At 33.1% G+C, this 26,928-nt stretch overlaps 4 protein-coding genes across 5 annotated transcripts; 2 read left to right on the forward strand and 2 right to left on the reverse strand.

Moving 5' to 3' along the window:
* Positions 1-715: 715 nt before the first annotated feature.
* On the reverse strand, positions 716-10,681 carry LOC125055502 (lachesin). Its single transcript, XM_047657966.1, has 10 exons — positions 10,550-10,681; positions 9,733-9,851; positions 8,446-8,568; positions 7,413-7,569; positions 6,820-6,919; positions 5,959-6,115; positions 4,728-4,834; positions 3,721-3,860; positions 2,329-2,452; positions 716-1,632 (listed from the first exon to the last, which is right to left on the reverse strand). The coding sequence occupies exons 1-10, from the start codon at positions 10,602-10,604 to the stop codon at positions 1,611-1,613; spliced, it is 1,104 nt and encodes a 367-aa protein (XP_047513922.1). The 5' UTR covers positions 10,605-10,681; the 3' UTR covers positions 716-1,610.
* A 2,232-nt stretch (positions 10,682-12,913) lies between these two features.
* On the forward strand, positions 12,914-26,013 carry LOC125055505 (D-arabinitol dehydrogenase 1-like). Its single transcript, XM_047657968.1, has 10 exons — positions 12,914-13,046; positions 14,352-14,502; positions 15,791-15,915; positions 16,917-17,083; positions 17,697-17,798; positions 24,049-24,144; positions 25,011-25,088; positions 25,316-25,409; positions 25,530-25,637; positions 25,880-26,013. Exons 2-10 carry the CDS (start codon positions 14,359-14,361, stop codon positions 25,989-25,991), a joined length of 1,026 nt encoding a protein of 341 aa, XP_047513924.1. The 5' UTR covers positions 12,914-13,046; positions 14,352-14,358; the 3' UTR covers positions 25,992-26,013.
* LOC125055504 (putative nuclease HARBI1) lies at positions 19,830-21,696 on the forward strand. The gene is made up of 2 exons (XM_047657967.1): positions 19,830-20,500; positions 20,880-21,696. Exons 1-2 carry the CDS (start codon positions 20,198-20,200, stop codon positions 21,660-21,662), a joined length of 1,086 nt encoding a protein of 361 aa, XP_047513923.1. The 5' UTR covers positions 19,830-20,197; the 3' UTR covers positions 21,663-21,696.
* Positions 21,697-23,627, reverse strand: LOC125055506 (myb/SANT-like DNA-binding domain-containing protein 3). Of its 2 annotated transcripts, none has more exons than XR_007117916.1 (3): positions 22,750-23,627; positions 22,320-22,552; positions 21,697-22,105 (listed from the first exon to the last, which is right to left on the reverse strand). XR_007117916.1 is itself a non-coding variant. In XM_047657969.1 (3 exons), exons 1-3 carry the CDS (start codon positions 22,927-22,929, stop codon positions 21,711-21,713), a joined length of 786 nt encoding a protein of 261 aa, XP_047513925.1. In that variant the 5' UTR covers positions 22,930-23,627; the 3' UTR covers positions 21,697-21,710. The 2 variants fall into 2 exon arrangements, 1 of the variants encoding a protein (XP_047513925.1); XM_047657969.1 differs by having other exon boundaries at positions 22,320-22,530.
* Positions 26,014-26,928: the final 915 nt, after the last annotated feature.

Here is a 26,928-nt window from a genome sequence, read left to right on the forward strand (position 1 = left end):
TAGGAATGTATTTTTTGAGTATGGTAACTTCTGTATGATTTGGTTTCATTTGGTGGGTTCTAGAACAATATTAGGTTTTACCTATTGAGATTATAGAACACTAGAAATGGCTTAGAGGTGATGCCCGAAGGATTTACTTTCAATGTTATGGGCGCGTTCAAGTATTACGACACGCAATTTTTGGAGATTCTTGACACCCCCCCCCCCCCATGTAACGCGCCGTAACGTTTTTCTGTACCCAATAGTAACTTTATACCTAAAAGTTACCTGTATGTGGTGCAAAGTACTGGAAAGTCGAAAATAATATAAACAATAACGCGTAATTCAATCCCCGCCCCGCATCGTAACGTTTTACTAGAGGACCCCCCCCCCCAAATTCGTTACATAATACTTGAACGCTCCCTATAATACAATTCCTGACATTCGTTTTTGAATCTAAGAAAGCGCTTCATTTAGTCTTCAATCCCAGCTCAGTTTTAATTCCCTTTAACAACAGCGCTGGATTGGGCGGTAAGTGCAAATTGTTTAAAGCGTAAAAATATTCCGCTATATGGTGGCAAAAGCGCAGTCAGTGGCTAGCTTTGGTTTTTATAACTACAGTACTAGACCATTTATAAGTCGCATCGTGCTTTAGAAAGAGATACCGGCTTTGTAGAGCGCCGTCTCTGTCACCCTTGTCAACCCGATGCTACTTATAAATGGCCTGGTACTGTACGTCGGTTTTGGTTCCATTTCTAGAGATTAAAGTTCATAGTTAAGACCTACGGAAGTCAAACTTAGCGCTGAAATTTTGCATTAACAGCAAAATCCTATTAATATAAAATATTATTCGTCGCGATTTCATAATAATAAATCATAAATAAAATTGAGTGTAAAATGTCAAATAAGTTGTCATTAAATTGGATTTTACGTCAAGCGTATAGTCTTGAGGTCAAAAATGTAAATTAAAAGTTAAAATACATGTTAAATTTACAAAAATATAAAATTACATACTAAGTTACTCACTATGAAAATTTAATTCATTAAAAAAATGTAAATAATTTTGTATAATAAATTGAGATTCTCAAAATTTGTACGAATTTAATTGATTTGAGCTCGTTTGTACATTTAATTTGAAATTGACTTTTGCCAAAAATTATTGCTGGTTTAAAAACCTTAAATATATTTGTGTAAAAATTTAATTTGATTTTCACTGGAATATTAAAATTGTCAAAAACTACTCTTAGTCCTATTGTCTTTCAAAAGTCGTTGAATCGTAAGGCATATTGTTGCTTGTATTAAAAATTAAATTAAAATACCGATGTTGCAATTCACTGGCAATATCGTTAAAATCTGTAAACTTTAGTTCTGGCAACACTTTTTTCTTTGCAAAATATACAGTATTCTTATTTTTAAACTAAAATTGATATTAAATTTAATTTCGTCTGCTTTTTGCAATTTCTGTATTTCGATTTTTGAAACCTATATTTCTAGTTTTTTATCTAGCAACACTGTTTTATTGGATGTAAATTCTATAAACGTAAAGAAGCGGTGTAAGTGTCAACGATATGTGTTGTTTGTTGGTCACCCCGTTTCCGTAGATCTGCGGGTCCAGTCGTAATCCGGCGTGATTAATGTCTGGTATAGGCGACTCTGAAAACGAAATAATATATAATTTACTACTGAGCTATATTCAGACCTATATGTTTGTGCAAGGGTGAAGATATGTGAGGAAACTGACAGGTCTACGGGTCTACTTAGGGGGATCTACAGGCACTTAGCTCTAAGCGTTACTCCGATGTGTCCAAATCTAATACGTTATTATGGGTTGCGCTGTATCGTTTCAGAATGACGGAACATTTTAATATGGTAGTGAAACTTCTTTAGGAGCATTAGGGTGAAACTTTTACGGAACGTCACGAAGATGTGCAGCGTTTTTGTCGAAAAAAAAAGTGAGAGCGCGATAGAGAGAGTGGGAAGGGTGAATTAAAATTTCGTAAAGAGAATTTATGAAATATTAGTATGTATTTTATACTTTATGCAAAAAAAATTATTGGGATCTCAAATGACGAATTGTAAATTATAATGCCACGTGTTTTTATTGTCGAAGAAATAAATTTAATGTATGAAAAAAAAACAGCAAACGTTCAAAAAAAAAAGACAATAATTCCTCCATTAAATTGCCAAAGAATTCTCCTTTCAAAACTGAAGTGGAGGGAGGCAATTAATTTAATTTTATGAAATATTTCTTAATAAAATAAACAAGTGTCAAGCAATCACCAAAATAGACAAATTTAAATAGTCAAGTTTTATGAATAAGGGTTATAATAAATCACTCGTGCAACTTACCGGAAGGCGTATAAAACATAGGCCGTGAACATAACAGCGACCGTTTCAATGGAGGGCGCGAGCGATGTTGCAGCCCCGTAGCGCGCTTGGCCACACGCCGGCGGACACACCGGGATAATTGTTTCTACATACAAACATACGTTCATGCCATGCATTGCTTTCTTACTTATAAAATAATATAAATAATAAGACTAGGAACAAATAGGCCTTCAATCCAAAATACTCGAATAACCGAATATATTTTCGTTTAAATATTTTTCCTTATTAATTTTTAATTACAACGCATTTAATAATCTCAAAATGACTATTAATTGAGTTTAAGAAAATACGTTATAATGTAGTTTTATAAATTCCATATTAAGCATTCCCACGCTATAAAAAATTATGAAATCTTAAAGTCATAAAAATTTATAAAAAAAATTTTTTACAAATGCATTATCACCCGGGTTGTTTTTCTAATCGTAATTGTTAGTCTGGCTAATGAAAGAAGATAATTGAATTATTTGAAAACTTTCGGATGGCAACACAGAATGTCATTGAATTTCTTAGGTTAGTATGATTTTTTGTCTTGATACTTCATGCAATTATTCACTTATAATACCACAAGAGCTTCAAAATTATCGGATATTTCCCGATAGGTTCGTTGCAAACAATTAATATAGTCGTCATGACGACTATATTTGTTTGCAGGGAACCTTGAGGGAAATGGCCGATAATTTTGAAGCTCGTGTGGTATTCGGGGGATTATTTTTCCGACCCAAATGTCGGCCAATAGAATTGCACCATGAGACGAAATGTACAGTTAACAAATAAGAATTTCATAATGAATAAAACAACTACTTAATACTTTTCTTGAAGCAACGACCAGAGAAAATTTTCACAAAAAATTTTCAGTATAATACCATGTAGGTTGTACCACGTGAAGTCGAATGGTGCAATTCTATTGGCCGATATTTGGGTCGGAAAAATAATCATTTTTATTTCTATTATATATTACTACAGTTACTATCAATGTAAAAAATAATAAAAATAAAATCAAGTATCAAGTAAGTTTAATCCACAAAATATATCAAACTTTTAGGGATACCATACTATTTTTTTTTAATTTGCCGCGCTTTTTCGTTATCTTCTTTCGTTAGCCAGATTCTAAGCAACATATGTAGAAAGCGCATTTTACCTCTCTATAGTCTACAACACGGAATTACGATCTTAAAACCCGTCTATAAATTGTAAAAAAATCTAGCACTATTGACATTCCATAAAAAAAACATCTAAGTCATAATAAAAAAAATAAAAAAACAAACGTCAAGGACATCAAAACTTATGTCAAAATAAAACTGAATCATTGACAGTTTGGCAGTCGTGACAACTGTCAAATGTCAGAGTACTAACCAAACAACTCGACTCTTCCCTCGTCCCTTCCCAACTTGTTCTGTGCTTTGCAAGTGAACATCCCATATTGCCGCTTCTCAATAGTTATTACTCTTAGCGTCGTGTCTGTGAATTCGTCTGCGGTCGCGAAGTGAGATATTCTGAAAGGAGGATTCATTACATGATTATTACCTTTAAATAATTTTTACTTGAGTAAAATCCTTTTCAACTTGTATATAGGAGGCCTTACATATGAAATTGGCGTTTTGTATGTACATAAAGTAGATTTTTTTTAAAATACAATATATTTAATTAATCAAAGTGCTAGTGCCACTGCTATCTATGCACATTTGCCATCTTAAAAAACCATTTGGAGGGGAATTAATAAAATCTTTGAAGGCTGTTTCGACTCCCCCTTGTTGACTTTTTTACCTTGTAAAAAGTTACCCAAAAAAAAAGCAAGGTCCGTTGAGTACAGGGTAAAAAAAATTAAACGGGTAAATGAAATGAACCATGGTTTTCGAAAAACAAATGCAAGAGTTGAGGTCAAAGTGGCCAGTACGACAAAGCTTCAATTTCATATGTAAGGACCTAATATTCTTCTACTATAGCATCGTTTTGCTAAATTAAAAATGTCATAAATTCGTATTTATATTATTTAATGTTAAGGAACCCTTAACTTCATAAATAATAATAATAAATCGTTCTTAGGATATTTTTAAAATAATCGTGAGAAAGCATACTCAAAACATTGTTAATTATACATATTAGTTATAAAAGAGAAACTTTATCGAAACATACAGATTAACAATGTCTCCTTACATACAATATATGTACGTGATTTTAAACAAATAATAAAATTGTTTATTATTATTTATTTGATTTTTAGAGATATATTAAAATATACCTATATTTTGGCTAGGGTTTTTTCTTGCCCTAAGAAACTTAAGCATAAATATAAACTGCAAATTTAATACTGAAATAACTATTTAGATATATTATATACATAATAAGTTAACAATACATACCTATAATGCTGGTTGTTGGACAGAAGCACTTCATCCTTGAGCCAAGTGATAGCCGGTGGAGGATAGGCCTCAACGTGACACTCCAAGTCCATGTCGTATTGTAAAGCCTGAAAACATTTTTAAAATATAACAGAAGCTTTTTTTACACGCTTTATATTAGCTTCACCTGTATGTATGTATGTATGTAACCGACTCCTTCGGACTCGATTTTGACCCACTTTTAACGGACAGATTTAATTCAAACTTTGTACACTTATAAAGAATCAGCGACAATATAATAATTTCATAGGTTTATCACGAAAAAACAATGAAATTTTTTAAGTCCACAAAGCAATACGATTAAATTGACACAACACGTATTGCTGCTAGGACTAAAAAGTGGAAAATAAATAATAGTTTAAAAAAACTAGAACACACGCTTTTAAAGCACATCAAACTAAAAAGTGAAAAATAGTTTTTTTAAACTATTAAAAGTTCTGTCTGCCTGTATGCTTAACGTCGCTGACATAAACAACTTATCGCAGCAGAAGCAGTATATAGAGATTTCATTAAAATATGTCTTATAAAATTAAATAACCAAATATTTAGGTTTGTATGAAACATTTTACTACCTCAAACAGTTTGCATAAACAGGAGCAAAATTATTGTGTTGAACATACATATTTTAAGAGTAGGTATATTTAGTTTGTTTCCTTGGCGATCTCAGGGGAGTACTTGTTCGCAGTGGTCTCAGCTACATCATAATCTTTGTTCTGTGATGGGTTGACCTTGCTTTGCCAAAAAATGGTCGGCAGTGGTATTCTTCTGTGAGCAAGTAATGCTACAGAAGGAGCGCTTTAGGACGAATTCTAGGTTTAGAAGATGCGGAGCAAATAGGAGAAGAGATGCCCATCTTCTACCTTCTATGTGGTGTGTTCTGCATGGGAGGTTTTTGAGGGTAATGCCGTTAAGCTCCCGATAGAAAGCGGGATCGACCCCGAAGCCTCTGTAGGAACATCGCGGCTTTGTAGGAACTACTCAAGGTGCTTTTAGTGGGTATTGCTCACCCAATCTCTGAATAGAACTTTTGGGGGCAGGGGATGCGCAACTGCATTTCCACCTCGAATATAAAAAAAAGGGTAGTTATTGGTCGATATTCGATACATCGAGGTCGACTGAAATATCACGTTACGACACCTTACAACCTTTGTGAAAGCAGCTCGATATATGTACACAAATAACACTTATTTACCTGTCCCAATCTGGGCCTGGGGACGGTCACAACTGGGGCGAACTCGACTTCCAAGTTAATATTCCTCCTGGCCCCTTTGCCCACTCCATTTTCAGCCACACAGTAGTACGTTCCACGGTCTTCCTTGTGTACCTTTGGGATTTTCAGAATGTTGCCACTGAAAAACACAATTGTATTATAATATAATGTGTCCGTCCGTTGTGTGATAGAATCATCCATCCGAAGCAAAAATCCCTTGTTTGAAAACTGTTGTCACGTGATTCACCGTCTCTTGCGCCTGCGCCGTAGCTATGATTCGGAGACGACCAATGCCAACACTTTTAAGGTTTTCGGCATTTTATTTATTATAACTATATAACTTTTTATTTATTCATCTAATATATAAAATTCTCGTGTCACAATGTTCGTTCCCATACTCCTCCGAAACGGCTCAACCGATTTTTATAAAGTTTTTTAGGCATATTCAATAAGTCTGAGTTTCGGCTACTATCTATCTTTCAAACATCTAAGTGATTAGGGTTGTCCACCCCAAAAATTTTGTTTTTATTTTTTAGACAATTTTTTATTTTTTTATAATAGAACATACAAAAATGCACACAACCCCTAATTTTCACTCCTCTAAGATCAACCCCTATTTTTTATTATAGTAGACAGTTATTATATAGAACTAAAAAGCTTCCTAGAAATAATATACATGGCAAAACAACATTTGCCGGGTCAGCTAGTTGTATTATAAACAAGCCCCGGAAGAAATTAAAGAGTTTTACGTGAATAAAAACACTTTTAATTGTCGTCCTCCACATAGTTTTAGAATATTTTTCTAGCAAGTTCGAGTGTCTCTAGCTTAATGCTAAAACTCACCGATAGATGGAGCCACCAGTAGGCAGGATGGCGTTGTTCTCCCGGCGCCAAGAGATCTTCGGGGGCGGGAAACCATCAGAGTAGCATTCCATTTGTGTACCTAATTATGTAAATCTATGTTAAACCAACAATTTATCAGACAAAATTAATTTATCAGAACTAGTCCAAGTTGTTTTTAAAAATAAATCAGTGGCGCTACAACCTCTTTAGGTCTTGGCCTCAGATTACTGAATCTGTTTCATGATCATTACTAAATCTAATAGGCAAGTAGGTGATCAGCCTCCAGTGCCTGACTCACGCCGTCGACTTTTAGGGTCTAAGACATGTCGATTTCCTCACGATGTTTTCCTTCACCGTTCAAGCGAATGTTAAATGCGCACATAGAAAGTCCATTGGTCCAGCCGGGGATCGAACCTACGACCTCAGGTATGAGAGTCGCACGCTGACGCCACTAGACTAACACTGCTCTGCCAAGTTGTTTGTGGTTGTTAAAAAAAACTATATTTCAGTGCATATAATGGCTCTGGCCATTGGGAATTACTGAAATACTGCTGGATTTTTATTTAACAGCTAAAATAATAAAACAAACTCACTCTCTCCTTCACTAGTGACAATAGATCTAGTAGAGTTGTCAGAGATGATCGGTGGCCGTCTCACTTGCAACTCCACTTCTGCTGATATTATGCTGCTCACCGTGATTATTACTTGACACTGGTACCATCCAGCATCTGTCTCTTGGATATCTTTGATCTGAAATATATCATTATCATCAACTCAAACTCAAACTATCTTCATTCATGTAGGTAAACAAGTACACTTATGAATTGTCAGAAAGAAGTTAAATTAATTGTAAATATTTAAATCTAAATATATATGAACGTTTATAGGTATATATTACATATTAGGTATATATTATATACTAGTAGACCGGCCAAGCGTTGCTGTGGCTAAGGTTTTTGTTATATTACATAGTAGTAAACTATTTAAGGGAAACGGTGGGAGAACACCAGTCATAGGGACCTCCATGCTTTTTTGGTGGTTATGCCATTAAATTGTAGCTTATGTTAAACGTTGGTACTTTCAACACAGCGCCATCTGTTAGAATTGTGACTATCAAATAATTAACAAATAATTTGCAATAAAATAATATTGCGGGTATAAATTGAGATGTTAGCTATCCTATCTTTTAAGTTAGATCAAACTGCACACGGTGTGCAAATTTGATTGAAATCGGTTCAGTAGTTTAGGAGTCCATAGCGGACAAACAACGTGACACGTAATTTATATATATTAAGATTAGGTATATATTAGGTATAAATTACATAATAGGTATAATATAGGTATATGTTGTAGTCTAGTATGTTCTGTAGAATATAAGGTCTTTGGCTCAAATCTTAAATGGGAATAAATAATAAAGACTTTCCTATGAAAACTGTTGATGGACTTATAGTTATTCTAGAACATCTACAAAAGCTGTCAAACCCTTTTTCAGTATAAAGTATGACATATTTGACACCGCTCAAGGCGAGATTGTTCCTTGATATAAATAAGAATATGAACTGTAAAGTGAAAAGTAATTCATACAAGAACTCCTTTTGATAGGTATTGTATAATGCAGTAACTTACAGAAAGGGTATACGTAGCGGAGGCATCATCATAACGCAAGGAGAACCGGGAGTCACGGATAATGAGACCAGAGCTGGTAGACAGGGGTAATGACTCTGTTGTCTTCAGACGGTCATATTTAACCTGGAAAAACATACAATATATTAATTTAAAGTTATGTTTAGTTACTATAAATAAAAAAAATTGCAAGTATCAATGTATTATACAAAAATTATCATTCTTAACTAAACAGTTAATTTATGGAAAAACTATTATAATATACAAGCTCTTTGCTATCTGAAATCTAGTATATTTGGTAGATTTAGCTGTTGTAATGGTTAATAATAATAATTCACACTTTAAACATCAATTTTTACACAGTATATGGGATCTTTAACATTATGAAAGTAGATCTTTATTTTTAATTTTGTTTACTTATTCCTTATATTATTATAGATAGCTCTTGACCTGACACTTATCACTTTCTCTGATAAAAGGCCAGTCAGGTCAGGTCTTTATATAGATTCATAATAAATTTATATCACAAGACTAGCTTCTCTTTCTATACTTGATATACCTACAATGTTGCTGATAACATGATAAATTCACTTAATTGCTAATTTTAGATTTTACATCCTTATCTCAAATTGAAACACTCACATAAGAATGTATACTATCTGCATAGATGCGTAATGAATACCTTAATATTATATACAATGAAGAGAATCTAGGCCATTAGAATAAATATCACAATTAGAATTATATAGTTTCAAACCACAAGTATCAAATTACATTACATTGTTTGTACTCTGCTTTTATTTATAAAATAGTAATATGATCGATAGTGAATAAATTTACTGCATTAGACATTATATATAAACCATATTAAGAATATACTTCTATTTATATCGCTTTCCATGCACCAACAAAGCTATAAAGTATACTAAAATAATGTGTAGATAATAAGAACAAACCTTCCCTATTCGACTTGTTACTATTGTCAGCAAATGTTTTTGTTGCCTTTTAACAAAACTGGTAGCAATACTTATTTATCAGCTTGCTTTTATAGATCAGTTGTGAAAAAATTGGGCACATTACATCTCATAAAATTTACAAATTATTGCAGTATACTTCTTTAGCAAACTTATCACAATTTTTATATCACAACTAACTTTTTTTATGCCCTTTAAGAATTGTAAACATTTTTCTTAAAGCCCTAAGCGGTTTGCATCAAGCAATATTTTTGAACAAATTTCTTCAAGATTTAATTTCCCAAAAGTATCTGCATACAATAAAAGAATTACTTACCCACAGTACAGGATAATCTTGACCATAATGGACTGAGCAGTCCAAGTCTACCTGTCCACCAATATCTCTTATCTGTTCTTGAGTGATATGTGATATTGTTGGGGTACGCTGGGCATTAGCTAAAATAATGTTAACTTTTATTAAAACAGATAAAAAATCAGAAATTTACAAAAGGGATATTATAATTTACTTTTACAAGGACAATCCCAGTTGGTTGGTTTCACTTGGAATTAATTTTTCTTTTAAATATTAATTTTTATTATTATTCTGATTCAAGCATGTATTGTATTTGAATTCACCAAAGCTCAAGGCATTAAATTATTAAGATATATTTGACAATTATTAATGGGGTTTAAATAATATCAAAATACAGGTATAATATCAATCAGTCAAAGAATAAACAGGTTTTTGTTTGTTTTAAAATATCGTCTTTTAGGTGTACAGCCTTGAGGCCTTCAGAATACATATTTTTAATATCCTAGTGGAAATGAAGTCTTGACCTTCAGTATATTATAAACAAAACGTGATAATATTCAGTGTTTGTTTACACCAGGACGCCGATAAATAGGCTCGGAAGTTTAAAGAAATTATAAAATAACTAAATCATTTGGATAGACAAATTGATTTAATTTATTCTGATATTAAACATAAAAAATCTTTTTGGGGATGTGTGTCTTACGAAAAGCATTCTTTTTTTGAAAACTGGGTGTGTCAGGTAACAAAACAAAAGGTGCGATGAAAGTTACTGTCCTGACGCTTGAAACTTTTAAACAAATAAACATAAATAATATACGCGGTAATTGTTAAGACAACTTACCAATCGATATTAAATAGAAAACAACGGCAAAATATTTCAAAAAAGACCACGCCATTTTTAAAAACAACGCTTCACTCCTCGTCAATATTCGATTTCCGAATGATCAAGATTCAGTCAAACAAATTGAATAAAGTGGCAGCTGTCACTGTCACGACAAAAAAAATCGACAGACGCAATGTCGAACTTGATACCTAATTGTCAGCTACATCAATGAAATGTTATAAAAACCAATTTGATAAATATGCGCATGCATTAAAATATTTTTGTTGGTTCAAAAAACAACCGCTACAACTCTTGGCCTTAGAAATTTCTGAATCTATTTTCTTTCTTCTGACACGTCGTCGATTTTTGGGTCATTCAATCGGTCGCTTCATCCTATATTCTTTTACCAAAAATGCACACTCAACGTGGAAACTTTAGGATTGAGGGAGAGTGAGCAACTAGCCGCTAGGCCAAAACAGACAAACTAAAAGTCTTTTGCTGTATCTAAATGTGAAAGATTCTTTTTATAATGAAGATTTTCATCGTAAATCGTAAAACTCTAAAAATATAAAGTTTAACAGCTTTCATTCAATTTAGCAAAATTCACGAGTTGAGCCTGCAATATAATTATGATAAGATAACTACGGGTTACAAAAACAAGCTATTTAAGTATGGTCAATAATACTAATGGGTGACTATGCTATGTTTTTATTAAAGATATGTATACTATATATAACAATAGATAGCTTTTGAAACTTAAAAAAGTTTATTATTTAGTTTTTGCGTAATTAAGTGCCCTTGAATAGGATCAGAAAAAGTAGGTACCTACAGAAAATGGGTTGAATAAATAAAATGTTTTTATTTATTAAAATGGAAATATTACATAGACACATCACAAATGCAAGATAGACAAGTTATATTTTTTTAATAAAAGTATGAGTTAAACACAAATTAAGCGTTTCTTAAGGCAGTTTTTGCCGCGCACCACGACTATGTGGAACCAGCTGCCCACTGAAGTATTTCCGAACCAATTCGACTTAGGGTCCTTCAAGAAAAGAGCGTACCAATTCTTAAAAAGTCGGCAACGCACTCGCGAGCCCTCTGGCATAGAGATGTCCATGGGCGGCGATATCACTTACCAGCAGGTCAGCCTCCTGCCAGTTTACCCCCTATCCTACAAAAATTAAAAAGAAAACACAATAATAGGCACGAAAATGTTCAGTAATTTAGAGTATCTACATACACAAAATACAAAACAATTAAAAAAGCGCTTGAAAGCACGATAACATATTATCATACTTTGAAAAAGTGAGTGTTATAGGAACTACACACTATGTAAGGAGGCAGAAACCCCCCGGTAGTAGGCATAATAGGTATCACATATATTATTTATATTATACGTATATTATAGCTTCTTTTCGGACATGACAGTATTTTTTCTTTATTTTTCGTAGATTGTTCTTTTGTTCCACTTTTACGTGTCCGTTTACCAGGTGGCAAAGGCCTCCTCCAATCTTCTCCATTCTTTTTAATGTTTTCCTCATTATGTTGTTGTTGGTTTAATATTGAAGGGTTTCGGTCTTATTCCCCACTGGGACCAGCTGGGTTGGGGAATGTTGGTAATGGGGTATCACATAGTAATCAAAATAAATTTACATAAATTATTTATATAAAAAAAGGCTTTTCCGATTCTCTAGAGAGTTCCCCCACCTACCCAAGCGACGCCCTGACCTTATTCGAAATATTTAAGAACCATTACTCATACCTTGACCTAATAATATCAAAGATCATTTTAATAGACCCACTCACCACTTCTGACCTATACGTGCCGTCACCCGCAGTCTAGCATTCGTCGTACAGCATAGGCAAAACGCAGATGCGTCCAGCATTGTTGTAACCTTTCTCTGTCTTAAGACTATGTTAAATATTTAAAAAAAAATTGGTACATAATTAAAGAAATGGATTTTTTTGATTTTAGCATGCAACTTATACATATTGATATTTAGTAATTAATTCACGTCAATTGGTTGGAGTTCAGTAGACATGTGAGTTACAAGAGGCTTATGATAGCTAAAGTATGATACAAATATTCTTGTAGAAACATTGTCTAAAGTCGGTTTCTCATCATTTTTCCCTAACACGCGAAAAGAAGTATAACTTCAAAAATATGGATTGTGACCGATCTTTTTGGATAATAATAAAAAAATTCATATCCTCGTTCAAGAACCGCTTTATCTAAAACAGACTAATAAACCAAACAATATATTTGTATATGTATGTCGCGATTATAAAGTTACTTTAAGTTTACTTTTAGATTATTAAGCTACGTTTTAGTGCGCTGTAATGACTAATGACACAGTAGGTACCTAAGATATCTTCAATAAATAATATAAGGTGTTTTAAAGAAATCGCCGTTTGTCAACAAACATAGTCACTATAGTAATTATGTAACAAGTTATCAACGCTCAGCAATATTTAGATTGAAGTGAACTGTGATAAACATCGGACGATTTCTGTAAGTTCATAATATATTTATTTATTTACAAGAAAATCTATACCTAAAAGAAAGCACTCGACAATATACAAAGCCAAAACATATTACATTGTTAAACAAAGTAACTAATAAAACTAAGTATATTAATAGACAATAAAATTAAACATTAAACAAACTACAACATAATATTTTAAAGTAAAAACTAATTTGTTACTGCTAAATAAAATCAAATTCGCTCCTCAAAATAGTTCCTCACATCCTCTTTGGTAAGGAAAATGACTTCTTAATAATTTATGTCGTAGTTAGCTAAAACTATATATATATATACTAAGTTTTATTTGCATCTTCGTTCCCTAATAAACATAAACCTAGCCGAACTATGACCACCAGGCGAAATGAATGTGTTTCCGGACCGTTTGTAATGTAGATGGAGGGTAAAACTTGCTGAGTTTCTTGCCCGTTCTTCTCAGAACAAGGCCTCCTGGTAGTTTTGCGAACGGATGGCGTAGTCTTGCTCTTTCGCGAATTTGTCAACGTTTTTGACATCCATAAGCATGCCCTAAGACGCATCTAAATTGAATAAACGTAATATTTTGATTTGATTTGACCATTTTGTGAACTACGCTACCTTAAAATTAAAGCCCGGCAAAGAATTCAGCGCTATATCCATGGTCCTCCAACATCAGATGATCCCATAAACACATACAAGCTTTTATGCAAAATGGACCCAGAAAATGACTGGCTTTTATGGACCCTGGACATTTAAACCTTCAATGTTTTACCTAGAGGCGTAGAGACGCTAAATTTTATTGTCATTGATTTTAGGTGTAAAGTTAGTTAGTTAGATATTTCTTCATCCTATGTGTTTTTAATCTTCATAAACAGGGCCGGAGTTAGGAGAGGGCCTCCACAATAGAGGATAAAAATTGTTTTAAATTCCGACTAGTAAACAACTTTTCCTTTGATATTTTTTTTCGCTGTTATACCGTTACCTTTTTACCTTTGTACAAACATGATTATATTCTTCTTAAACATTAACAGAAATCCTTGATCTGTATTTATATTTGTATATGTTTGTTAAAAACTAAAAGAATCTACTTGGTTTCACAATAATTTATTGATTGAAAAACTCGACTGAATTTATCTCCACTCCTTTGTTTCCCTGACCCTCCAGACCACTAAATCCGGCCCTGATTATAAAACGCTTTTTTCTTTAAAATACTTTACTGCAACGGTAACATCCTTTTCATGACATGTATTTTATATAAATGATGAGATCGAGGATAGGCAAGCGGCACATACAATAGCGATAGAATAATCTTGCAGATACAAAATGAAGGCTGTAGTATTCGATGGGAAATCCCTTGCTCTCAAATATGACGAGAACTATCCAATGCCAGTGATAACAAATGATGATGATGTCATTGTCAAAGTGGAATATTCTGGAGTCTGTGGTACCGATCTTCATATTATACAGGTAGGTTTAATCTACGAGAATATTACCTTAAGATTTGGAGTGGAGTTTTGATTCAGACACATCAAGAAACAACAGACACATCAAGAAGACAGAAGTGTCCCTAAATTGCTTAACAGATAAGAAAGAATGTGATTACAATACTCTAATCCTAAATACTTTATATAAAATTAGCGGACCCGACAAACGTACTGTACACACATATTAAATACAAAATATCAAACTAAAAATAAAAAAATGTGTGCGTGCACTAGTGTATACACGTAAGAAGTGTTGAAAACTTCTTTATGACCTTATTTTTCGAAACATATCTATTTGCAACTTTACAGAAATTGGTTAAATAAAGTATAATAATAAGGCTTTTATTATTATAGACACGAATACAAATAATACAATTATTTCATTTTACCTTATTACTACTAAGATTATTACAGAATTTAATTAATTGTTATAGAATTATTACTATCATTGTCATCGTTATTATATATTTTTGTTATTAATGGCTTCGAATCTCTTCGAATCAACTGTGGTAGGAACAAGAAAAAGATGTGCGTAACGGAATTATATTAATATGTGACGCGTAACCGAAAAATGTGACGGTATTTTTTTTTCCAACGCCGATAAAGAAGTTTCACTTCAATAAACAAAAAACATCTAACTAACTATTCTCTATCTTCTCTATTCTCTCTTTCGGAGCTATTCTCAAATCCACTTCATCGGTCCGCCTAATTATTGCATTTGCATACGGCTTTGTCAAGAACATTAACCATAGATAACATTACACTTAGCTGTCAGTTGCGTTTTGTTATACCATTTTTAACAAATGAACGGCTGCACTGATGTTTCACTGATAAATTTTTAGTTTATCTGTTTGTTGCGTTTTGTTATACCACGTTTTACGTCGCACGGAAACAGGATAAAAATGTCCGTCTCCTGGTTCTAAGCTACCTCCGCACCAATTTTCAGACAAATCAGTTCAGCAAATTATGACACTGAATTTGTATAAATTTCTGAACCAATATTTAAAGATTATTATCGTAAGATGTTTCCGTTTTAAAATCTTCTAAACTAGAAATTACTAGTTTATATAACTTACAAATTAAACAGCTGCAAAGTGACTTATATATTTTGCTTTACATAATAGATTATTTACAATCTTAATCTACATAATTAGAAGATATAGACACTTAACAAAATATCCAAGTCGAATTTCCTCGCTGCCTTGCGATACTTGAATCTTGATAAAGAGCTGAATTTGAAATTATTATAAAATAGTTAAAAAATATTTTAGGGTGAATTTCCGGCATCGAAGGAGCGACCTCTGCCCTTAGGGCACGAGTTCAGTGGTATTGTCCATGAAGTGGGAAAGAAATCGATCTTTAAGGTTGGACAGAAGGTCGTTGTGGATCCAAATAGGTGAGTTCTAGGGCTTCTATCTCACACATGATTTGTTTAAAATCATTCAATTTGTTTCCTATATCTGGGAATCGAACGTATGTTAAACCAAGCCTGTGACGAACAGACATAATGTATTTGAATTGAATGCATAATAATGAATTAAAACATATTTTCACATTGGTTAAAGTATTTACCTATATAAATTAAATGAATCCCAAAATCCAATAATACGAAATTATTCAAATCATTTAAAGAAATTTGTATCTGCCGAGGGTCCAACAATCAACATGCCTGCATGTAGCACCACGATGTATTAAAAAAATTGTTACGGCTATCAAACTATTTCATCACCTACCCAGAAGTTATAGATCACTGCCGTGTGATGCTTTCAAGGGAAAGGTGATTAAATTTTTAAAGGATTTTTTATAGCGTGTAACTGTTCTTATTATTATGACATTATGATTATTATTATAACATTTGCATTCTTATTTCTATGTGGCTGATTTTGCGGTTTTTGTATAATTATTTTAGGTAACATAATACGGATATTTTTCAGTACTTATTTACAACTATCTTAACTAAAATATATTATTAAAAGGAGTCCCTTTAGGCAAGGTTCCGAAGATACTGGTAGCGTTCCCCATTTGAATAGCTAGACTAATTTTTTGTCCGAGGTAGCTGCAAGCTTTTCGGTCTCCTGTGATGTCGACTAACCTATTTGCTATTTCCTTAAAAAGCCTTATAGCAACCGTGGGTCCAAAAGACATACCTATGTATTTATTAAAATCATATATCATGAAAGCAAAAAGATATATTTTATAAAATAATAGTACAAATTACACATGATATATATACAGTTTATTAATTTATGAATGTACCACATTCTTTGCAAATAAACGATTTATTATGATTATAAAGTCTCGTGACGAACCATCTGGAGTGTCATGTCAAGTAAAATTCTAATAAATGGACCTTTTCATGCGATAACATAAGTAAAAAGCAATCACAATCCCTTACAGCGCCTGCAACCTCTGCAACTTCTGCCGCGATGGTAAATACCAGTACTGTTTAACTGCTGGAATAAACAGCACCATTGGCATTTGGAAGGATGGAGGCTGGGCCCAGTATGTCAGGTGTCCACAGGACCAGGTATATTTGTTACCTGATGGAATAACTACAGAACAGGGTGAGAATAAAGTAAAACAAATCGAAAATTAATTAAAATAAATAAAATTCAGATTCTTTTTTGAATTCAATTTGTCATTTGAATTACTTACACTGATAACTTTTACTGATTTTTTACTTCTAAGTATTATTATTATTACATTATTTTTCTTATTTTGAGCCAGGGCCGATTACACCAACAGCACACACGCATTACACAATTAAAACGTACCTACCTTGTTCTTTAAAAGAAAATGTTTTGTATTTTTTGATTATTGTCATTTTGTGTGTTTCTGTGTGTAATTAATATTATGCCTATTTGTTTTAAGATATTTTATTAAAGCTTTTTTTATAAATATGACAAACGACGACTTTTTATGTCTATGGTAAGACAGTTAACTCAGGATGTTTTCCTTCACGGTTCGACTTGTTTGCCAATAAGTAACATTAAATCTTTTTTTTCTTTATGGACCAATGTACCAGTGTGCCGAGCGGTGGCAAGCTGTAAATAAATAAATAAGATTAATTAAAGGGGCTTAAAAATCTATTGGATTTTGACATACGGGAATCATTTTAACTGCTCTCGAATCGTTCAATGAATGACAGATTTAAGGATGTTTTTACTGACTTTTCAGCGGGTCTGTGCGAACCATACTCGTGTGTTTCACATGGCTTTGACCGAGCTGCGCCAATTCCTGTCGGTACCAAGATACTTGTTGTCGGAGCTGGTATTATTGGTAAGTGAATAATAATATAGAATACTAGCTGACCGGGCAAACGTCGTTTTGCCATGTATATCGTTTATAATAAAAAAAGGGGTAGTATTAAAGTAGTAGTATTATTATTCAAGTATTTTTTAATGCTGTATCATGAAAAAATACAAACAGAAAAAATATTTAAAAATAAAAAATAAAATATTTAGGCGGACGAAAAATAGATGTTGTCCGATTCTCAGACATACCCAATTAAACACAAAATTTCATGAGAATCGGTCAAGCCGTTTCGGAGGAGTTTAACCACAAACACCGCGACACGAGAATTTTATATATTAGATATTAGGCATGTGTAGTTAAAGTGATATAAATCAAAATGAATCGCAAAATATGTTGCTAAGCGCAAAACTCGATGGCGGCTGGACTTTTGGTTTTTTTTCTGGATTCCTTGAACTCTATTATTTATGGAAATTTGAAAAGTATTAGCAAAGCTTTATTTAGTATTAAGGTTTTTATTCTGAAAAAGCGAACAGATTATTTGGGGTAGCATAACTAAATGTTCCATATGTTAGTTTGTAGTTACTATAAAAGGAGGTCGTAAAGTAGGGTGTAAAATCATATTAAAGCGAAAAATAGTTCGCGAAGGCAGCTAGTTAAAAATAATTATCTTTTTCAATTAATTAAATCATAGGTATTTTTTACACCCAATACCTCCCATAGCTACCTAGGCACAAACATCTCTGATAAGCACTGCAAGTAGTTGAGAAACTTTCTTTAATAAGCGAAATGATAATAATTGTTTCGTCGGATATCGAGTCTAGGACTTTCATGTCCGACAGGCCCATGTCTCCCTTGTACATATCGAAAGATATTTTTTTATTTATGTATTACGATTGATATGTCGTGTATGTGTGTGTGAGAATAATAATGGTGCATATGAAAAGGTACCTTATATTTATAGGTTTAAAATTGTATTGCGTAGTATTCTTATACTTATTGTAGGAAAGCACCAGCTCTGGGGTCACCCGTACCAGGCCGCAACTTCAATCTTTTATTAGCGCTTGTGCACTTGAAAGCCAAGGTTCAAACTATTTATACACACACAAACAATATAACAATATAAATTATATTGACATATTCTGATAACATTGTTTTGAAAAACATATTACGTGTTTAAAAACAAACACATAAACAATAAAACAATACGATAGTGTATTATCTAAATTATTTTATTTACATTTCAACTATCTTTATTGTCATTTAGCAGTATTAAAATTATCTTTTATGGAGGACCCCTAGTTGGTTGTTGAACGATTGTTATATAAAGTCGGATTTTATATTTATTTCGCTTGTTATTCCGCATTACTTTATAATCGTCGCCTGTGTCATTAATTTATCTATATTTCTGACCTTTGAGTTCAAACAACAACATATTCTGTGGTACTCGCATTTGTAAATAAACATAAATGTAGTAAAGCGACATCTATATTCTTGAACGTCAAACAGAACGTAGACACCTGAAACACGCTAAGAAGTTATTCCGACTGCTAAGATACAAAATCTTGACTTTACCCACTAGGGAGTAGGGACTTCAGATCGGCAAGTCAATAGTTACACTGAGCCTTCTTAAAATTTTGTGTAATAAAACAGTTCTATCTCTTACTTACTCCAAGTGAGTTTTGCCCCCCGACAATAGATAGCGCCACCTTCGCCGATTTGGCCAAATCGTAATCTATAACACATTTTTAGTATAATTTTGTGACACGTGAACTTGAAATGTTGTACTTCAGCCTCTTATTTATTTAAGTTTAAGGGTGAGATCTATAGTCCGCACTTGGACTTTGCTCAGACTTACCTTACGAAAAACTTTGCTTAGTGTACACTAAGGTTAAACTATGATTTCGTATTTATAGACATTTTAACGGTTAGATTAAGCTAAGCCCAAGCTAAGACAGCAAATGTCAAAATACAAATTGATGTTTCATTTCATGCAATACTTTGTTTATTATCCTTTAAAAAAGTAAACAATAACAAATATTTAAACATCTAAAACGGTACACATATATCTTCAATTTATTGTTATTTATGTATTTATTTATTTTATTATTGCAATAACTAGAAATTTACGAGTAACCTTTAGAAAATGTATTTAAAGATGGCAATAATTTTGTTACGTAGAACGGATCGCATTGTTTTGGCAACAGCAACAGAGAACTTGTATCAACAATTCAAAAGTTTCAACCGCTTTTTCACTTCTCTGTTTCTGTTTGTTTGAGCATATAAATATTTATTAAAACAACGACTGGCTTTGTGACTTGGACCTGTACCGATCCCGTATACCTACTTAAGACCTACGCTTTCCTGAAGGACTGTGACGTTTTGTGTTTTGGCTTTGATACGAATTTTCAATATCGAAAGTGACAATGGAGAATATAGAGAGAGTTCTAACTTCAATAGAAAACATTGAAACGTTAGGAACTGCAGCCGATATGAATCCCCGTATGCCTAAGCTATATGTTCGGAACGAATACAACCAAAATCCTTTCGAGCTGTACAGTGAGAATGAATTTAAAAGAAGGTACCGTTTTTTTAAACACACGGTACTAAATGTGATCCTGCCACTGATAATTACAAACTTACAACCTTTTAATAACAGAGGATTGCCAATTCTACCGCAATTGCAAATACTTATTGCATTAAGGTTTTATGCAACTGGATGTTTTCAGGTAATATTGTAGTCATAAATATGTATTGTTTTTCGATTTGATATAGACAGTACTTTCAGATTGTCAGTCCAGTGGGCCAGAATGCGTCCCATGCTATTTTTGCTTGTTCTAGGTCACTATCGGACAAATTGTTATTGCCAGTTCACCTTACAGACAGCTATATTGGTATCCTTTGTTTTCTGACGGATCACCTCATTTCTAATTTGATCCTTCAGAGAAATACCAAGCATAGCTCTCCCCATTGCTCGCTTAACCAGTGTCAGTGATGTTTCTTCACCATGCATCATCATTGGCAGGACACACTGGTTGAAGACATTTGTCTTCTGACTTTCAGAAGCATAACATATATGTAACTAATAATTATTCCTTGAAATTACAGATGGTGTGTGGTGATTTGAACAGCATAAGCCAATCTTCAGTGTGCTTAATTGTAAATAAAGTTTCCGCAGAGTTGAGTAAATTACTTCCTAGATTTGTGAATTTTCCAAGAAATATGACCACAGTCAAAAGGAAGTTTGAAGAATTAGGAAAATCTAATACGCACCATGGCCTAAATAATATAATCGGAGCTATTGACTGTACCCACATTAAAATTAATAGACCCAGAGGTATCACCCACTCTGAAGCATACAGGAATAGAAAAGGGTATTTTTCTGTAAATGTGCAAGCTATAATAGGGCCTGATCTCGAAATATTTGATATAGTGACTAGGTGGCCTGGAAGTTCACACGACAGCAGGATATTTAGAAACAGCCAGGCGTATGCAAGACTGGTAAATGGTGAACTAGAAGGAGTTTTAGTAGGTGACAGCGGCTATCCAGCACTGAACTTCATGTTAACACCACTTTTGAATCCACAAACAAGAGCTGACAATAATTATAATTATTCTCAATTGAGAACTAGGAATATTGTTGAAAGGTTTTTCGGAGTGTGGAAAAAGAAATTTCCATGTTTGCAGAGAGGACTACGATCAAAATTGACAAATACCAGCAACATAATTATAGCTTGTGCTGTATTACATAATATAGGTATACAGAGAGGGGATGTTTATGACGATGGTGATCTTACTGATCAAACACCAGAAGTCGAACAACACAGAAACAATGAAAGATCTACTACAGGTCTAGCATTCCGGCAATCTGTGATTGCACAATTTAACTAGGTTGGTTTGGTAATAAAGAAAATTAAAACAAAAATTGTTTCATTTTAATCATTTATTTTCAGATTCTTTTTTAAACTGTAAAATTTCTAGTTCTAATTTATATTTATGTCGAAGAAATTCGATTTCTAACTGATTTTTTAGTTTCATGTGTTCCACTTCTATCTCAAATTTTTTTTTGTTGTTGTCTAACTCTTGCCACAGCAATTTTTTTTTAATATCCTCAAATGAAGTTTTATTTTTTCTGATCGCTGATGGTGTAGCTGATAGCTGAGAGGGTTCACTTTTAGTGGTGACCTCAACACTGGTTTCCGTTAACCCAGCTTCATCAGTCCAGTCCTGGCTTGTTCCCGGCTGAATTACAGATTCAAGTGTGGCCTCTATACTGGACACTCTTGCCCTCTTTGGTCTCCAGCTTTCACCGTCGTTGTCATAACCAGTACCAGCTATAAAAGTAAACAGTCAAATAAGTTATCATATAGGTATGTCTTTTATTGGTTAGAATAAGATAACATGCAGGTCAACTAATATACCTGTCCAGAAGTCTGGTAGGGGTGAGAACAGAGTGTTGTCACATACTTTGGGAGAGGCCTATGTTTAGCAGTGGATGTGAGTTGGTTGAAAATGATGAGGAATTATATCTTTGGGAAATGATCTTACCTTCTACTGTAGTTAATGTGTCACAGTCTATTGGCACATCTATTGATGGCATTATTTGTGGCATGACTGCAATCACTTGAGTGTCCATTGGCCCCATTTCAGGCGGTGCTGGTCCTCCTCCTGTCCTCTTCCTTTGGGCTTCAAGGGTTTTGGCATCCCTAGCTTTTGCCTTCATATTTTGCCACATCTTTTTTAATTGTTTAGAATCAGCCTAAAATCGAAAAAAAATTGTACTGAAATATAAAAGTTCATATGACAAACATGAAAATTTTATCAAACCAAAATTTACCACCAAGGTTACATTAGCATTGCTTTGGCTTTGGCTCATTCTATCCTTGTACCTAACTATACTCTAGTTATATATCTATCTTTGTAATTATCGTACAGCATATTGATATTTATAGATAGTGTATGTTGGTGGATTACTTACAGTATGTGACACGTTAGAGTTATTAAATTCTATTGCTAATTCTTCCCAAGCCTCGTGTTTCTTTTTTTGGGAAACGGCGTCCGTCTTCCTGTTCTCTAGAATGCCAATCTTTGACTGAACCAACTGTACAAGCAGTTGCCTCTCATATTCCGAGTAAGGCTTCTGTTTTTTTTTATCCATTTTTTGTGAGCGAGTCCGGTCCGAGTGAGAATAGCCGTGGTCAGTCGTTTAAGCAGGTACAAAATCCGTTGAGCAAGCAAGGTCGTCAGGTAATAAAAGGTAGAAGATTCAGGTAATCGAAAATAACGGTCAACGGATGTGAAGCGATTAGCGAGAGACGAAGTTGGTTTGCTTATATTATGTAGTTTGAATTTTGTTGTCAACATATGCCAGTGCTGCCAGATGACAGATACGATATCACACCAGTTATTTATAAGATCTCTCAAAAATGGGGTTGAACACTTATATAAATAATGTAAATAAACAACAATAGATACCATAATAATGTGTAATTATTTTATTTCATGCATTTCATAGGTATTTATCAAGATCATTTAAAATTTCTTTGAATTCAAATTCTATTTTTCCCAAAGTCTATGGAACTCTGATACCAAATGGCAACACCGTTCATTAAAAACCGACAAAAATAAAAAGTCCAGTAAAAGATATGATGGTAGAGCAAATTTTAGGCCATTATTTTTGTTAGGCTTATAGTCAAAGTTTTTGGTAAGTCGTCGATTTCGTGGACTTGAGATTAAGCTAAGCCAACACTAGGGAGGGATTCGCAGTTTGCTCTATAAATACCGACTGTGTCTTAGCTCGATAGTTAAGTCAGAGTAAAGTCCAAGTGCGGACTATAGATCTCACCCTTAATCTGCACCAGCTTACATTCCTAATAATTTATATTCTCAACCAACTAAAGATGTCGACAAGACTCATTTATAAACGGATGCTTAGCAACTTTCGCCAGGAGAGAACCGAATAGTCTCGACAAGCTGGTAATGGTGTGGAGGAGTGATGGCAGGAGAATTCGAGGTTGATCACATGTCCGTTGGTCTGACCAAATCCCTAATGCACTAAGACACGTCGTCGTATCGGTTAGGGCTTTCCAAGGGTGCCTCCAGAAAGCCCTAACCGAACCGTCAGTAGTGAAGACTTCAAAGAAGAAGACTCCTAATAAAGTATACAAGGACTATATGTATCACAAAAAATTATACAAATATACACATTTTTCCTAAAAGTTCTCGCCACAATCGGGTAAGGACAGAAAATAAATGATATGATCGTAATTTTTTTAAGGTAATTTGTGGTTGACAACTCTTCATCTTCAAGGCCACAAAGATGTAACTGTTTCGGAAATGAACAAAACCAGACTCGACATTGTAAAGAAACTAGGTATGTTTTGTTACTGATTATTTTGTAATTTTAATATAATTTAACATTTACAGACCTTATTTATAATTAAAGTATCCTAATACAGATTATCGAATGAATCATTTCATAATTGAAGTTATATTTCTTTTGGCGCGTTACGGAAAAATGATGAGAGTAAAATTTTCGATGGGTGCACACTGTCACAAAAATCCGACACCCTGAAGTTAGCAATAGTCAACATTTTAGTTTTTTCTATTGTTAGTGTCGCTTTTTCTACAAACGTAGAATAAATTTTTTTATCTTGTTACGCTAAAGAAGTATAAACTTCTAACGCGTGTACACAGTACACACACGTTTTTTATATTTTTTTATTTTGGACAGATTGTCAAAGGTTTCCCTTAATTTCTGTGGGATGCCATTATTAAATACTGATTTCCTCTTGGGATATCTCTTCTCCAATAAAAAAAAATCAAATGGCTTCATAAATGACGAAGTTATCCGCGAAGACACAAATAAAATATAGACGGTCAAATGGAGAATCCTCCTTTTTTGAAGTCGGTTAAATAAAAACCTAATTTATAAAGATAAGTAAAATATCAATTAGTACCCAGTGGCGCTACAACCCTGACACCGATCAGCCTTCTGTGCCTGACACCCGTCAATATTTGAATAGGATTAAAAAAAAATGTATTATTCCGATTCGATTATTGTTATTAAGAGTACAAAAAACAGGCAATTTCAATGATTAGGAAAGGCAAATCCTAGTAAGAAAAAAGAAAGAAAGTGCAAGAAGTACGTTACAAAAACAAGATGGTTTTCTAATGAATAATGTTGTGGAAATTAGCAAATTTTCATTTAATTGGTACTTTATCGTGTTTTTTTTTCAGAGACTGGCTACAGATTAATAACTCCAGATGTCCTGGCTTCGGAGAAGCTGCTGTATGACGTCATCGTTGATTGTACCGGTATATAATAAAATATTTTTCTGTTCTATATTAACTTTAACATTATAGAATATGGTCCAAGACTTACTCACAAACGTAGTGACTTCGCTTTGTCTTTACTCTGTATTTAGCGATAGATTAAAAATAATGAAATGAATTTAAAATAAAAAAACGCAAGGCAAGAAGTTATCTTATTCATTTCTAAACGGTATTATAAGTTGTTAATTTTGTATGCTTGAATTTTTTAGGTGTCGGTAAAGTGATGGAGGTGTCATTTAACTATTTACGTCATGGCGGCAAATATATTCTGTTTGGGTGTTGCCCTCCTACACACCAGGCCACGTAAGTATATTTAAATTAAATTTTCGCAAGTATAGGCTGTAGTATTTTTTCAAATTATTCGCTTTAGTACGATCTATTTTTTGTTAGTGATTTTGATGTTTTTTTTTATTAACTTTTCAGAATTAACCCTTTCGCTGTATACGATAAGGAATTGACGGTTATTGGTGTAAAAATTAACCCATTCAGTTTCCCTAAAGCACTTGGACTGTTAAGTGCTATGGGCAGCAGGTAATATTTCATCAGAAAATGTGTTTTCTTTTATGAAGTTTGGCATTTGCACATGTTTTTTTAAGTTGGTCACATTTAAACACTACATGCCATGCCTTACATATTTGTACTGACAAAACATATTTTGTTAATGTCAATTCAATCAATAAAAATATCCCCAAGCCGCCAGGTAGTCTGTGCAACTCTTTAAGATTAATTAACTAATAATAATTATTGTTTATTTTGAATATTTGATTTTTCAGGTATTTGAACTACGAAAATCTTGGTGTAAAAACATATGCACTATCAGAATACAAATCAGCATTGGAGGCTTTGAAAACCGGAAGCATATCTAAGGCGATATTTAAGATTTAATAAAATAATAATCATTTTTTTACTGTATTTTTCTCTAAATAACGTGTTTTGTGACGATTCATTGTAGTTTATGTATAATTCGCTAGATGGCGCTGACAACAGAAATGAAGTGAAGTGAATGAAGTGAATTCCACGTCTATGTATCTCATAACTGTATTATTTGTTTTGAATTAATTGAATTAAGAATAAAAGTATATTTCGATGTTGATTTAACAATACTTTAAGACTTTACACTAAGAGAAAACTTATTTACTTGACAAGAGATGGTAAAAGTTTTTGCTAATCGACTACAGATGGTAGCACTTTAAATTTAATATTACTATTTTCGTCCAAGAAAAGTCCTTAAATAAGGTAAAATTTAATTGTGAATCTATTGTTCTTAAGTCTCATTTAAAACCAGAATCTACTATCTCTGTTAAATATATGGTAATTTATAGAGATAAATCTATCTTTTAGTGCATTTGATCTGTAAAGGATAACTGTCTTATCTCATCAAAAGGATTTCCGGAAAAAGATAGCTGACTGATCAAAGACAATCAAACATGCCTTACCTACATACTAATTTTTCGCTCTATAATAATAGTATTTATTTATTCAATCATAAGTCCATATGGTTATTATTTTGTTAGCTTCAATATTATAATAATATAGTATTATAATTATAGTAATATAATTCTAATAATATAGTATTATATTTTTAGCTTCAAAGTATATTAAATCATAAAATTAAAAAGGGCACATGCAGCCCATTGCAATGACCCTAGGGCACGCCAGTCTTCCCGCTATTACCGTTTCTATATTTGCCTAAAACTTTGAAAGAACTCAATCAATTGTCAAGTCAAAAAAGCTCATTGCCTATTGAGAATGGCAATTAACGCAGATATATGACAGCTACTCTCGGAACGGAGTATCACATTAGACTGTTTGGTGTATTTTC

Source organism: Pieris napi, chromosome 13 (genome assembly GCF_905475465.1).
Source record: "Pieris napi chromosome 13, ilPieNapi1.2, whole genome shotgun sequence".
Lineage (NCBI taxonomy): Eukaryota > Metazoa > Arthropoda > Insecta > Lepidoptera > Pieridae > Pieris > Pieris napi.